This window comes from Haliotis cracherodii, unplaced genomic scaffold, assembly GCF_022045235.1.
Source record: "Haliotis cracherodii isolate W230 unplaced genomic scaffold, xgHalCrac1.p SCAF_6, whole genome shotgun sequence".
NCBI lineage: Eukaryota > Metazoa > Mollusca > Gastropoda > Lepetellida > Haliotidae > Haliotis > Haliotis cracherodii.
In genome coordinates this window covers 67446662-67463655 of record NW_027266319.1, presented here as the reverse complement: position 1 = coordinate 67463655, position 16994 = coordinate 67446662, and the positions used below count along the sequence as shown (strand labels likewise).

General features: G+C 44.0%; 2 protein-coding genes across 2 annotated transcripts in view; one reads left to right on the top strand and one right to left on the bottom strand.

Annotated features, from left to right (window-relative positions):
• LOC139445756 (protein rolling stone-like) overlaps positions 1-6176 on the bottom strand; it is a 298150-nt gene extending 291974 nt beyond the window's left edge. Inside the window, exon 1 of the mRNA XM_071226964.1 lies at positions 5961-6176. Coding sequence (XP_071083065.1) covers positions 5961-6117 — 157 coding nt within the window. The 5' untranslated portion in view covers positions 6118-6176. The remainder of the gene's footprint in view (positions 1-5960) is intronic.
• Positions 6177-10722: 4546 nt separating this feature from the next.
• LOC139446625 (ATP-dependent RNA helicase glh-2-like) overlaps positions 10723-16994 on the top strand; it is a 13998-nt gene continuing 7726 nt past the window's right edge. The window contains exons 1-2 of the mRNA XM_071227906.1: positions 10723-11303; positions 11810-11870. Of these exons, the coding sequence (XP_071084007.1) occupies positions 10723-11303; positions 11810-11870 (642 nt within the window). The remainder of the gene's footprint in view (positions 11304-11809; positions 11871-16994) is intronic.

Here is a 16994-nt window from a genome sequence, read left to right as displayed (position 1 = left end):
TTTGACACCATGAGCATCGATCCGCGCAATTGGGATACGATGACATGCATCAACCAAGTCAGCGAGCCTGACCACCCGATCCCGTTAGTCGCCTCTTGCGACAAGCATAGTCGCCTTTTACGGCAAGCATGGGTTGCTGAAGACCTATTCTACCCTGGATCTCCACGGGACCAGTCAGCTTCGACGTATTGTCACGTCGCGTACAGTGAACACATGGATAACGACAGGAAAATATAAACTACATAGATATACTCTTAATGGATTTAAGTGAGTTGGCGGAGGTCTGTAAATTATCATTTTGGGATGGTAAACCAGTGGTTGATAGCATGACCATCGTCCCACGCCGTTGGGGCCCTAGGTTGAAACTGGGGAGCTATTCTGTCCGTGATTCCAGTCGCGGAAACTGATGAAGCCGATAATAAAGATGAACCATTTGCTGTTTCTATATATCACCTGTACGATTATCACAGATTTGCAATGCTACAAGTGGAGAGTTAACGCCTCATTGAACAGTACTTGCATATGGATGGTGCCGATGGAACAGCGATTCCTGGCAGCTATGGAACAGCGAGTTACGGCTCATCAGAAACGTTTGATGTCTAAATTCTTTTACGTCATGATAACGTGCAAGTGCAGTTAAGATTATTTGCACCTCAGGTCATGGAGAGGCTCTTCGGAGTCCGTGCACGTGGCCAATTGAGACCTTGTTCAGAGGAAGTCTTGTCCTACCTGCAGGTGCTTGAGATATGCACAACATAAAAATATGAATTTTTTGGTGTTTATGTTTAAATACTTATTTATACAGAAACAAGTATGCATACCCTTCCCACGACGTATATACGAATCAGAAGCCAAGGTCGGCACGTCGAAGTACTGCTACCTTGATATGTAGGAGCAAACAATGTCTCTGGATAATCTGTGTAACCTTGACTATGTAACCATATCGCGACTGAACAGGCCTTTGGTCTGTTCTACGTTGAGAAACATACAAATACAAGTTTACCGTTATAAACAAAATACATTCCTGTCTAGGACATACATGTATGTAGGTAGCCAAAAATAGTTTACATGATTCAGTGTATCCTGAAACATCGGTGTGTATGGTTTTAAGGCACTTTTATCAATATTCCAGCAATATCACGGTGGAATTTCATCGGTATGAATCGGAACCTTGCGAGTGGCGAAAGAAATTATGTTCCTGATAAATGTGACAGAGATAATTATTTCCATGATTTGACGTTTTCACAAAATAGTAGCATATATGATATATATTTACTGTCACATAAGTTGCCCTATTTGTTATTGAGTGTGTGGTTCCAATTGTAAACGGCAACACCAGAAAAAAAACATTCAGTGTGGTATTTCTGTAAAACAGAATTCTGTCCCTGTGGTTTACATTCATGCAGTCCCTCGCGTGGACAGTTATACCATGTTATTTGGGTATAAGGTCAAGGTCAACGTCAATATAATGTAGGGGCGGTCGGGTAGCCTAGTGGTTTATGCGTTCTCTCGTCACGCCGAAGACCCTGGTTCGATTCCCGACATGGGTACAATGTGTGAAGCCCATTTCTGGTGTCCCCCGCCGTAATATTGCTGGAATATTGCTAAAAGCGGCGTAAAACCAAACTCACTCACTCAATATAATGTATGCCGTCATGTCGGCAATTCGCCATCAGCCTCTTTCCCCAACCAGACACACTTACTAAACCATTTACGTTTACATATCAGGGGCTGTGGGTTTGCATATATAACGGTGGAATCTTTGTCTCGTGTAGACCTGGATCCGATTCCGAACATGGGCATCGTCAGTGAACCCAACCTTTGTTTCCAGGCCGTGTTTGGACTTGAGTATTGTTACTAACTGTGGTTACACCTGATATTGACATTGTTAATTGAGCTGTTACACCGATCCTCTTTTAGAGCGTGTCCATTTGTCACCTGTTACAAGTTATTGGTTTTGTCAATGAAAATTGCTATTGCCGGCTGGTTCTGTTCCTGTCGTCGGCGTCGTTCAATCTCATCCCAGACATTTTCTATAGGGGAACGGTCGCGAAAAACAACCGTTCATGGCAGTACTACAATGTTATGCTTCCTCAAACAGTCGGCAGGGGGGGGGGGGGGGGGGGGGCATTATCCTGCCGCAATGATAAATTAGGTTCTCCAACGCGTGTGATGCCATCCCATACCACTTAACGCAAACGACACTGAGTACTGCAAGCGTCGCTAAAACGCATGTAGAACCCTTGCACCACAACCACTGCTGTCCCCATGAAACCAGGACTCATCTGTGAACAATCTGCTGTCCCAGTCCTGTCTTCTGAACCCCAGATGCCGTCAACACATGACGGTGACGTTGAAGCAATACTGGGCGTATCGTTTGACATCCTGGCCGGATAGTGTTCTGCCACCAATTGTTCTCGAACTAGGAATTGTACGAGCGGATAATGTGGCAGTTTGGTATCGATTCCGTAGATGCACCAACCGAATATGGTTGTCATTTTGACGTGACGTCACATGTGGATGACCGGCCCATGACCCGTCATGAGTGTTGCTCTGCTGTAGATAACGTCTCATAAGAGATGATACTGTGTTTTGATGAGCATTAAAAAGGTCTGGCAACTTTGTTTTGCGCCATTCCTGTTTGCCGTTAAAACTATTAGTTTCATAATTTAGAAGTATCCTATTTTTTTTTTTGTCATTTTACGATGCATGAAGAGCGAATACAGTTACTTTAAAAAGAAAATGACAAACCTAAAGCTGTTATTAAATTCACGACTTAATTGCGACTAAACCTGTTTACATGTAGCTTCGGACCCTTGAAGATCCGGCGTAGAATAGGTCTTCACCAACCCATATTTGCTGTGAAAAGTGGCTATGCTTGCCGTAAGAGGCGACTAACGGGATCGGTCGGTCAGGCTCGCTGACTTTGTTTGATGTAGCATTGGATCCGTGAAGATTCCGGGGTAGAATAGGTCTTCACCAACCCATACTTGCTGTAATAGGTGACTATGCTTGTCGTAAAAGACGACTAACGGGACCGGGTGGTCAGGCTCGCAGACTTGGTTGATGCATGTCATCGTATCCCAATCGCGCGCATCGATGCTCATGTTATCAATCACTGGATTGTCTGGTCCAGACTCGATTATTTACATACCGCCGTCATATAGCTGGAATATTGCTGTGTGCGGCGTTAAACAACAAACAGACAAACAGACATATAGCATGGAGCATCAGTAGAATTGACGCGGACAAACGGGATAAGTCTCTCCTTGTTTCTTATCGTCTCGTGTGTGAGGAAATGACAGGCCATGATCCTATACATGCTCAACGCGCTGCTCTTTAATCGGATGTTAGCACGGCTCGTATTCCTATCTGGACAAGGCAGGCGATATCAGTCGTTCCTACTGTATCATAATAGCCCTTGTTCCGAACATTTACATACATGTGGACATCTTTACCAAACATGTTGTTAAGAGTTCAAGATGGGTTAGATATCCTTGTATACTTTCATTGTGATGAAACGATGTCTATGAAATAACATTCTTAGTGTTTTGTGAAATCCTACAGGGATCAGTTACTTCACCTCAAGAAGGTTCCACGGTGTAATCGTTAAGATACACATGGATATCCCTGTGGACTGTCAGTGTTCTCACGGCGATACGCCGCCATGACATATCGTTATGCACTCGTTGGCCTCGGTAAAGGGCCTTTTATGTGGTTGTGGGTATTGCAGACCTCTATCTGAACAGGTATTGCAGACCTCTGTCTCAACAGGTAATGCAGACCTCTGTCACAAGAAGTAATGCAGACCTCAATCACAACAGATAATGCAGACCTCTGACTCAACAGGTATTGCAGACCACTGTCTCAACAGGTATTGCAGACCACTGTCTCAACAGGTATTGCAGATCACTGTCTCAACAGGTATTGCAGACCACTGTCTCAACGGGTATTGCAGACCACTGTCTCAACAGGTATTGCAGACCACTGTCTCGACAGGTATTGCAGACCACTGACTCAACAGGTATTGCAGACCACTGTCTCAACAGGTATTGCAGACCACTGTCTCAACAGGTATTGCAGACCACTGTCTCAACAGGTAATGAAGACCTCTTGGAGCTACAGATAATACATATGTCCGTCACACGAGGCAAAGTAGACCTCAGTCACTACAAATAAAGCAGACCTGTTTCAAGTAATACAGAGCACAGGCTCTATAAAGAGGTACCAATGCAACCAGCGACACTAATGGATGTCCAGTGTGCACTTGGTATGTCGTTTAAGATGTAGCTGCATGTTCCCACAAGAATCCTGCTCAGTTTCAGTCTACACTAACCCCTGTGACTTCGAGTCGATGAGACTTTATACCAGTAAATACCAAAGAATACTAAAAACATTACCCAAAACATAATATTCTTTTTCAAATTTTAACTGCCGGCCAAAAGAAAGTATACACCGATGTTAGATAATGGCTTACAATTAAACAAGATTTACTATTATAATCATTTATATTTATTATGGATATGTATGCGATACGGTAACTGAGTTGTGTTTTTACCTTGCAGTGTCCTGTGACTGTTTTCAGCATAGCATGTGTTTGTTTTGTTTGTTTGTTTGTTTGTTTGTTTAACGCCGCACATAACAATATTCTAGCTATATGACGGCGATCTTTAAATAATCGAGTCTTGACCAGTAAATCCAGTGACTGATATCATGAGCATCGATCCACGCAATTGGGATACGATGACCTGCATCAACCAAGTCAACGAGACTGACCACCCGATCCCGTTAGTCGCCTCATACGACACGCATAGTCACCTTCACGGGTCTTTCGGCCTAGTAACGTTTGTAACTTGTTGTTCAAATCCACTTTGGAAGAGTATGCTTTCTGCTTAGTATAAATCATTAATGTATGTTGAGACGCTGTATTCTTCTTCAAAATTAAAAACGTGACAGAGATAAACAAATTTATAATCGTCTTGGGTACAATGTTGTATGATACCTTGTCAAACACGTGCACTTTCGCTGTCACTTCTTTCAGTCGACGAATCTAGAATTCTTATCTCCTCTCTCTGTTTCAGACATTTTGAACGTACATGAATCCTCAGTATGTGAATAAAGAAAATAACTAAGTACAAACACGGTAGAGCCACAAAGGTACTCAGAAACACAAGAGGTAGAGTCCGCTTCAATTTGGACCAATCAAGAATCTTGTAGATATACGGTTCTCCCTTTTCATTGGTCCCACCAAGTATGTGATAAACGACACTGAAAACTGTGTAGATAACGCCATAGATAATTGGGTAGATCACGTGATACACACGAACTGGCATGGCGGTGATGAGGTGGTTGAACAAGACGTAGATGGAGTTCATACCGTGGAGGATGAATCGCAGCAGTGTAAGATCTTGATCTGAAAAAGAAGATATATCAATACACGCGTATATCCTGTAGTAGATCATTTTTTTGTAATAGATTTATTTATGGTAAACCGATGTAATAAGAAACCCATTACATAGTACACAGATTTTTTTTTAATGTTATGTAAGAAGGTAAAATTTATTCACTTTTGAAAATAAAGATCCAGTAGATGGCGCTGATGTGTAAACTCCCTTCAGTGACGACACTGTTGAGGAGCCAAGATACCTTTATGTACCAAGGTAGATATGAGGTGAAACCTGAAGATGAAAAAGCATTCATATTACACAAAAATGTGTGTGAGTACCATTTTACTCCACGTCATTGAGGATGTAGCAAATGAGAGAGTTGTGTGTATTGTATACTTGCTTCGCAAATCTTTTGAACTTTGGATTTTGCCAGCAAACGTTTCAATACCTTGATAGTTTAGTGTATTCGATAAATACTGTCTTTATATTTTCCAAAAGAGAGAACAATCGAGGCAGCTTTTGCGAGCCCTAATTAGTTTATTGATATATCGATTAATACGTGATCAAGTTTACCCTTTATAATGTCCTGTCTGTTGATCCTGACGAACACCACGATGACTGCGTCCAGGACAGCACTGGTGGTCAGCAGGAGGTAGGTCCAGTTGGTGAGGTAGATGAACCACACAGCGCCACCTAGCGGTGATGACGTCACTTTGGTCGAATACACCATGCTACTGACAAGCCAGGAGGTATGAAACAGAGCCCAGAATGTCCTCCAGGACAGGTAGAGACGAGGGTGGCCCCACTGAAACAGAAGACAACAACACAATGAACTTTTTTTGTGTAATATAGCATCTAAATATATTTGCTAAATATGAATGGTTTTTATTTTATTTTCCACGGGTAACGCTGCCATGAGTGAACATATTCAACGAGAATAACGTCATGGGATTGACGTGTAAATTGCCAAGGTATACATCTTCTGTTTGCCATGGGAAGACTTAATGTCATTTATATTCGAACATTCAGCTGTTGTTCTCAGATGGTGAGTGAGTATGGTTTTACGCCGCTTTTAGCAATATTCCAGCGACATCACGGCGGGGGACACCAGAAATGGGCTTCACACATTGTACCCATGTGGGGAATCGAACCCGGGTCTTCGGCGTGACGAGCAAACGCTTTAACCACTAGGCTACCCGACCACCCCTGTTCTCAGATAAGCGGCTCCGAATATCAAAACCTCAACAGCTTGCATTTCGCGGAAACCAAACGTAAAATATTCTACAATGTAAATGTCGTTGATGTCATTGATTCTGAAGTATCTCGTTCTCCAGCAGAGAAAGGTGAGTAGGTAGATTAGATTATCAAACAACGGTTATAACGAACACGTTTATAACGAACTGACGGATATGACGAACTTACTTTTTTGTTTTTGGTCCTGACTATTTGCTGTAGTTATGCTGTATGTATGCTTATATCGAACTACGGTTATAACGAACTAAAATTAGTAGTCCCTTCAGTAGTAATCATCATCATCATCACCATCATCATCATCACATCATCATCATCATAAGGCTATTTATATAGCGCAAAATTCACATCACTGAGGGACATGCTCAATGCACAAAGTCAGCATATGTACATATCTACAATAGAGAGGGGACATTAAGATAGTAAAAATAAACACATATTGTTTTGAGACCGGACTTAAACACAGTGGTAATATGTGCACTTTAGAGGCTGAAGGGATGAGAGTTCCAAAGAGAGGCGCCAGCATGAGAGAAGGATCGAGCACCGAAGGAATTTAGTCTGTATATGGTACAGAAGTTGGTTATTTGATCGGAGATTTCTGGTTGATTTGTATTGAGAAAACATTTCTTGAAGATAGGCAGGGCCAGTGTTATGAAGAGACTGGTAGACAAGAGAGAGGATTTTAACATCAATCCTCTCGCGTATTTGCAGCCAATGTAGTGACTTCAAGATTGGGGAGATATGTGACAGAAGCTGTATTATTTACATTAAGCAATAATCCAGAACTATGGCGGCATACTGTAAATAATCGAGTCAGGGCAAGACAATCCAGTGACTGATATAATGAGCATCAATCAACGTTATTTGGATACGATGACATGCCTCAACCGACTCAGCGAGTCTGACCACCCTACAATTTTCAGCCTTCGAGAGCAAACCGCCATGACTGAGTAAGTTGGGTTTAACAATATACTGGAACAATATTGTAGTTATGTCACGGCGTGGTAAATTGGTTTGGGGGAAAGTCCGAAGTGACACGACCGCCTCCGTGGTCTAGTGGTAGAGCGTCCGCCAGGAGAGTGAGGCATCATGAATGAGTGAGTTGGGTTTAACGCCGCTTTAAACAGTACTCCAGTTATATCGCGGCCTGTCAGCTTAATGTGGGATGAAAACCCGAAGTGATGCAGGTCTCAGACGTTTAACACTTCGGTGAAACCCACGAGCACGGGTATGGTGCTGACAAACCTAGAAACATATTTGGGGCGAACAGGGATTCGAACCCACAATCATAGGTTTCTGACATGCCGAAGGGACGCAACTCTGCCGACGAATCGCGGCGCCTTAGACGACTGGGCCATCCGTGCCTCCGCGAGGTAGATTGGTGCGTGGGTGTGAAAGTCCGAATTGACAAAGGTCCTACACGTTTACAGCTGGTGAAACCCGAACACTGTACGGTGCTGACACACCAAGGATCATCATCATGAAGGATTCGAACCCACTCACGGCGTGCCCTGTCTTCACTAACAGTTGTAGTTATGTTAACTGGACCACCTATGCACCCACGGATCACTTTGTACGTAGTGAACATTCTAGATAGACCAGGGTATCCTCTCGCGATACAGCTATACGATACACATACTATGGAATAAAAGAAGGAACATTGTCGGGTTGTCGCCCTTACAAAAACAAGCAAAAAGTGTCAAAACTAGCCAAAGCACGACAATGCTACAACGCGACATGTTAACCATTTATTGCGTTGTCGTATTGCCATAGTTTGAATCCTTTTTTCTACTATTTATTATAACCAAAGGACGACAACGCGACCACGCGACATTTTTTAAGGTCAAAATATATCGCATTGTCGCATTGACGCGCATTGGTTAATTTTGACACTCTTTGCTTGTTTTTGTAAGCGCGACAATGTCTCTTCTGGGATTCCATACATTCGGGGTATTCAGCCCATCAAGGTATTTGGGCAATAGAAAGAGCCCAACAATATGAGATCTGATAATTCCAATATTTACACTGATGACTCAGCTGTCAGACTACAGACACCTGGTGTTCGTGCAGAGGGAGAGTCAGTAACTCCCGTCGTTAGTGTTTGATATACAGCTGGTCTTTCAACGCACCCCCCGACGGCGTGCATGGCAACATTGTATTTGTACTTGATAGCTGAGGTATGTGGATTAATTTTACTGCGCCGTCAAAACATACCCGGGGACACTTGTCCCAATGTCAATATAATTTACGAAGCACCTTTCCATATCACTAGAACACTTTTGAATATTAAAATACCTTCCTGTCTTCAATGCAAAAAAACATCTTAGGTGCCTGATTTACTTGAATATTTTCGCCACTTTATAGATTTTAAAGTTTATTGAAATAATCAGTAAACATAATTCTGAATTTGGAAAATACTCGATTTTGATTGGTCTATCAAGGATAACACAATACACCCCCTCTGATTGAAACAGCCGATCTGAGGCGGATATTTTTTTAACAGTACTTCTTTATAGTCATTGTCGGAAATACTTGTATGTACAATTATAGGCAACAAAAATGCTCCGGTTACTACAATATTCAAAGGATGTGTGGCCCTCTATTTCGTGCATAAAACACGATAGAAATCTACCAAGAAAATGTATTTCAAATTTTGAGGACAACAGAGAGATTGCCCATTGGCGCTTTTCTATTTACGACTGTGACGTCATATCTTTTGCGTCACAAATGAGCGATATAGACCTCTCATCATAATTACGTTCGGTGTAGAACGAAAGCTTTGCAAAGCTTGGTTTTCTTTAGGGGTGCCCACCTCATGTTAGTTTACGAAGCTGTAGTGCCACATGCTTTTGTGCCTGTCATAGGTTCGAGTGAAGTATTACGCTGCAAATAAACAGCTTGAGCATACAGAGCGCCATATTTTATTTAAAAGCTGTTGTCGGTGACTCCGTAAATTCTGATCGACAGTCAAATAAAAACACTGGACTGAACCCATGTCCCTTCACTCCATATATGTTCTAACACCAAGGAGTGCGCGTTTTGTGTAGTCGGGGGCACGGGTGCTCAAGTCGTCTAAGGCGTCGCGATTCGCTGTGCAGAATTGCGTCCCTTGGGCATGCCAGAAACCTATGATTGTGGGTTCGAATCCCGGTTCGCCCCGATTTTGTTTCTAGGTTTGTCAGCACCATACACGTGCTCGTGGGTTTCACCGAAGTGGTAAACGTCTGAGACCTGCATCACTTCGGGCTTTCCTCCCACATTAAGCTGACAGGCCGCGATATAACTGGAATAGTGTTAACAGCGGCGTTAAACCCAACTTACTCACTCAACATTTTTTGTAGTCATCGTAGTATGTAGATAAATATACTGTGTTTTCAATGTAGAGCTAGGTTACCTGTAGATTTCACAGAGCTAAATTTAACATTTTAAACGTCGTGCTGCCCGTTCGAGTCTATATACAATTTTGCGCGGTTAAATCTAGCAAGCTCTACATTGAAAACAGGGTATGTTTATCTCCTAAATAAATCCTAGTCCTATCTTACCTGAGATGTGACAAATCTTTGCGCTTCACTGTGGTTCAATCCAAAGTTGGAAATGCGGAATTCGTTTTTGATGCCCATGATCAATGCTGATGTAGGTCGTTAAAAACTGGCATCTATTGACGAGGAAGATGAGACTAATTTAAAAGTCACACATTAAAGCTGTCTTCTGGGCGATATATTGTTCCAAGGTGTTTTGTGACCCTGATATTCCTAACCACAAATGACGAGATACGTCCTCCGAGATCCGAGTCTTGACAAGAAACACACTACAGTCTCTACCCACTGACAGAGAACACACGGCTCTTTCCAACTGTGTGTTGTGGCCTGGTGCCTGATTTCATTCATGAGCAGCCGTTGCTATATAAACGCAGTTTCCATATAACTGACGCGGGGGTGCTGGCAGCCTCTGATTTACCCCCGGGCTCGTGTGCAGGCAGAGGGCGCTGAACGGATGCCAGCAGTGTGGAGCGGACTGGACTCTCTCTCAGGCTTCAGCAGCTTGAATGTGTGGAAACAAATGATGATGTAACAGGCTGGTGGGGATGGGAGAGAGCGAGGCGGGGGATGAAGGTATGGGAGCGAGAGAGATGACGGGTGTTGAGGGTACGGGAGAGAGAGAGATGGCGAATGTTGAGGGTACGGGAGAGAGCAAGGCGGGAGTTGAGGGTATGGGAGAGAGTGAGGCGAGGATTATGGGTATGGGAGAGAATGAGACGGCGATTGTGGGTATGGGAGAGAGAGAGATGGCGGGAGTTGAGGGTATGGGAGAGAGCGAGGTGGGAGTTGAGGGTATGGGAAAGAGCGAGGTGGGAGTTGAGGGTATGGGAAAGAGCGAGGCGGGAGTTGAGGGTATGGGAGAGTGCGAGGCGGGAGTTGAGGGTATGGGAGAGAGCGAGGCGGGAGTTGAGGGTATGGGAGAGAGCGAGGCAGGAGTTGAGGGTATGGGAGAGAGCGAGGCAGGAGTTGAGGGTATGGGAGAGAGCGAGGCGGGAGTTGAGGGTATGGGAGAGAGCGAGGCAGGAGTTGAGGGTATGGGAGAGAGCGAGGCAGGAGTTGAGGGTATGGGAGAGAGCGAGGCAGGAGTTGAGGGTATGGGACAGAGCGAGGCGGGAGTGTATTCGTGGTGGGAAGGTCCCAGGGGTTTCACCAATGTGGAAGTAGTCCGTCGGTTTTGACGTCATTTCAAGAATACAGTCTGGGATACACATATGAACGTCAAGATCGCGGTCATGTGACCGACCTCTCGTGCAATGGAAAAGCCGTATATCGTGTAAACCTCAAATTAAAAATATACACGGCATTGAGCTGACTGCTGGAAAATGTAAAGTAATGTTAACAAACTAATTATATAAATATGTGGTATTGTATTGACTGTATTGCTATAATATTCAAGTTGCGAATAATTCTTTTTTTTATAGTTCAACTATATCTGTTTCGATACTCACCAAAATGTGTTTAACCTATATGTCAGTTGAACTCTTTTAAAAGGTCAAGACGATAATTGAACAGTTGTCCGAACCTGTTCAACACAGACAATTCCGTCAAAACAAGAAACTCTACACCAGCTCAATTTTAAAGCTTTGTTACTTGATTGACATTGTGACTCGTGTATGTGTCAATATGTTCCAGGAGCCAGGGAGGCGTGTTGGGGACTGTGAATGAAGGAGGGCCGGACCCCGACTGTGTCAAAGTAAAACTTGAACTGAAACCCAGAGCAGGCATCTAAAACCTGTTGGACTCCATGACACCTTATATCTCTCTGAGCCATAACAACACAGCAGGATATACATACACACGGAGTAGACCCCACTAGTTGTTATGCGTTGATATACACACGGAGTAGACCCCACTAGTTATTATGCGTTGATGTACACACAGAGTAGACCCCACTAGTTGTTATGCGTTGATATATACACGGAGTGGACCCCACTAGTTGTTATGCGTTGATATACACACAGAGTGGACCCCACTAGTTGTTATGCGTTGATATATACACGGAGTAGACCCCACTAGTTGTTATGCGTTGATATATACACGGAGTAGACCCCACTAGTTGTTATGCGTTGATATACACACGGAGTGGACCCCACTAGTTGTTATGCGTTGATATATACACGGAGTAGACCCCACTAGTTGTTATGCGTTGATATATACACGGAGTGGACCCCACTAGTTGTTATGCGTTGATATACACACGGAGTAGACCCCACTAGTTGTTATGCGTTGATATATACACGGAGAAGACCCCACTAGTTGTTATGCGTTGATATATACACGGAGAAGACCCCACTAGTTGTTATGCGTTGATATATACACGGAGAAGACCCCACTAGTTGTTATGCGTTGATATATACACGGAGAAGACCCCACTAGTTGTTATGCGTTGATATATACACGGAGTAGACCCCACTAGTTGTTATGCGTTGATATATACACGGAGTAGATCCCACTAGTTGTTATGAGTTGATATATACACGGAGTAGACCCCACTAGTTGTTATGCGTTGATATATACACGGAGTAGACCCCACTAGTTGTTATGAGTTGATATATACACGGAGTAGACTCCACTAGTTGTTATGCGTTGATATATACACGGAGTAGACCCCACTAGTTGTTATGCGTTGATATACACACGGAGTAGACCCCGCTAGTTGTTATGCGTTGATATATACACAGAGTAGACCCCACTAGTTGTTATGCGTTGATATACACACGGAGTAGACCCCACTAGTTGTTATGCGTTGATATACACACGGAGTGACCCCACTAGTTGTTATGCGTTGATATATACACGGAGTAGACCCCACTAGTTGTTATGCGTTGATATATACATGGAGTAGACCCCACTAGTTGTTATGCGTTGATATATACACGGAGTAGACCCCACTAGTTGTTATGCGTTGATATATACACGGAGAAGACCCCACTAGTTGTTGTGGATTGATATATACACGGTTGGTTTGTTTGTTGTTTTACGCCGCACTCAGCAATATTCAAGCTATATGACGGCGGTCTGTAAATAATCGATTCTGTACCAGACAATGCAGTGATTGATATCATGAGCATCGATCCACGCAATTGGGATCGATGACATGCATCGTGATTGAACTGGATCTCAACATGTGTGTTCAACAAATAACGTTGCTGTATGGCTGTCATTGCCTGTCTATCTAACCCCATAACACACACACACACACACACACACACACACACACGCATACGCATACGCACACACACATACGCATACACAAACACGCACACACATGCACACACAAACACGCACACGCTCGCACAAACACACACATGCACGCACGCACACACACACCACACACGCACACATACACACGCACACACTCACACGCACACACAGACCACGCCTTAGCATTGCTTTGACTGAATGTTAGTTCACGCCCTGTCCAGTCCCATCACGATGGGCTGTAAATGATCTAGTATAGCCAGACAAACCAGTGGTGGATATTATGAGCAACGCCCAAGCCATCTTCTTACCATTACACGTAATGAAACAAGTCACCGAGCCTGACCACCTGATTCAGTTAATGACTTGCCTCGGGCAAAGTAGACGTGTTCATCGCCTGTTTCTCCTGGAAATGTCTGTTCACAAGTGTCTTGAGTCGTGGACAGATGGCGCAATAATAAAATCACGTACACAGATTATCCTCACTATGTCCTATATGACAATCGAGGGGCGGTCGGGTAGCCCAGTGGTTAAAGCGTTCGCTCTTCACGCCGTAGACCTGGGTTCGATTCCCGACATGGGTACTATGTGTGAAGCCCATTTCTGGTGTCCCCCGCCGTGATATTGCTGGAATATTGCTAAAAGCGGCGTAAAACCATACTCACTCACTCACTATGACAATCGAATCTCTGGTACAATTAGATTTTGATCCCCACTTCCATGGGGCCACAAGACCACAAACGAATTATGCTGTAAGTTTTGTATCAAAGCTCGTTTTGCCTCATTTCTGCTTGATGGAAACAATTGTTATTAACTGCAGGGGTGAATAGATTCAGTTTGCGTGGCGCCTCTAGAAATATAGCCACTCTTGATGACGCATCCTGACGCCTGTTGGATATTGGATGAAAACATGTGTCGAAACAACGACATAACTACCAACTTGCAATTGTATATTTGTGTATATCTATGAATTTGATACATTTCAGTTAGCGCACCCGTTATTGTCACAGTCTATTCCTAATGTGTGCGTATTTTGGATGGTGTTGATTGTGCGTATTTTGGCTGGTGTTGATTGTGCGTAGTTTGGCTCTTGTTGATTGTGCGTATATTAGCTGGTGTTGATGGTGCGTAGTTTGGCTGGTGTTGATGGTGCGTAGTTTGGCTGGTGTTGATGGTGCGTAGTTTGGCTGGTGTTGATGGTGCGTAGTTTGGCTGGTGTTGATGGTGCGTATTTTGGTTGGTGTTGATGGTGCGTATTTTGGTTGGTGTTGATGGTGCGTATTTTGGCTGGTGTTGATGGTGCGTAGTTTGGCTGGTGTTGATGGTGCGTATTTTGGCTGGCGTTGATGGTGCGTATTTTGGCTGCTGATGACATTTGCGTATTAAAGCTGGTGTTGATGGTGATTATTCGTCTCGTAATGCCAGACACGGGGGATGCAGTTTTGGTAAGTTTCAGGTTCAAACGAGTGTGCCCTGATGTAAAAGGATATATCCCCAAGTCAAGATGTAACCCCAACTTTGTTGCGCATGGTTTAAAGCAAAGATTAAATATCTCTGTCTCTAAAGAAAAAGGTTAAAGATGCAAGTTCTGCAATTACAAGGCGGCGTTACTGTATTTATACTCTGTATTGTATACTAGTATTTGATTGAGTAATATATCATCACATTTATACATTATCATGATGTAACGTACTATTCTTAACCTGATCAACCGATCGTGCATCGCACGTATATTGTGCACTGATGTTATAACAGTAAAACCTCAATCATGTCCGATTGATACAAGTCTACCAACTTTCTTGCTTACTTCAACTTGATCTGATTTAATTTTGCACGATTCGTTAATGACACGTGTGTTTATAGCGATCAGTGTATATTTGTGAAGGTTACTATGCATATTGGTACATGTGTTATCTGGACACTTAACTAAACACTCACTCACTCACTCACTCACTCACTCACTCACCGACTCACTCACACACCCGCTTATCGACTCACCCGCCCACCAACCCAACCACCCAACCACTCACTCACTGACTCACTCACACACCCGCTTATCGACTCACCCGCCCACCAACCCGCCCACCCGCCCACTCACTCACTCACTCACTCACTCACTCACTCACTCTCTTACCGACACACCCGCCCACCGACTCACCCACTCACTCACTCACACAACCTCTAACCGACTCACCCGCCCACCCACCCAACCACTCACTCACTCACTCACTCACTCACTCACTCACCCTCTTACCGACACACCCGCCCACCGACACACCCACTCACTCACTCACACAACCTCTAACCGACTCACCCGCCCACCCACTCACTCACACACACACTCACTCACTTACCCGCCCACCCACCCAACCACTCACTCACTCACTCACACACACACATTCACTTACCGACTAACCCACTCACTCACTCACACACCCTCTTACCGACTCACCCGCCCACCCACCCAACCACTCACTCACTCACACACACACTCACTCACTTACCCACCCACCCAACCACTCACTCACTCACTCACACACACACTCACTCACTTACCCACCCACCCAACCACTCACTCACTCACTCACACACACACTCACTCACTTACCCACCCACCCAACCACTCACTCACTCACTCACTCACAGATTGAAAGGAATACAACACACGTCAAAGGACAAAGAGGCTAAAAATTTAACCTAGTCTTCATGAACATTCACAACATAATTTGAGTGAGGCGTTGATCTAAGAAATAATAGTTTGCAAGTTGTGTACAATGAAGAACAAGCATAATTCAATATGTAGGTCCTCAAACACCATTAATGTACTCGGGAGCCGGCTCAGGAATGCAGTTAACCTTGGCATGAACATACTGTGAGCGTTTACCTGAAATAAACAGCTAACTGTTTGACATGATAAATACTAAATTGCCACCATGTGTCCATAACACATGCTTTAGAGCAACGCACGTCATGGTTGCTGAACGCTGGAGGCAATCAGTCAAGTAGGTAAGTGTATGTAAGTACAATGCCTGGCAGTTCACGAGGGAATTAGTCCATCATAAGTCTTCTGCTGCCTATCCCGTCTGTAATAGACTACCATCTTTATGCATACACAGGGTATAACGTATAATATTATCTGTTTTTGTTTGTGGTTAATGTGACAGTATGTTTTAGAGCCACCATTCATGTATGTTACACTGGTAAGTGATAAACAAGATATGACGAGGTCTTATTACGTTGTTTAGATTCTGTTTCCTTCCACGTGACAGAGATGAGAGTTGGATACAGCTGAACCCTTGACGTGTTGCTGTCAGTGTCCACGTGACAGAGATGAGAGTTGGATACAGCTGAACCCTTGGCGTGTTGCTGTCAGTGTCCACGTGACAGAGATGAGAGTTGGATACAGCTGAACCCTTGACGTGTTGCTGTCAGTGTCCACGTGACAGAGATGAGAGTTGGATACAGCTGAACCCTTGGCGTGTTGCTGTCAGCTTCCACGTGACAGAGATGAGAGTTGGATACAGCTGAACCCTTGACGTGTTGCTGTCAGTTTCCACGTGACAGAGATGAGAGTTGGGTACAGCTGAACCCTTGGCGTGTTGCTGACAGTTTCCAC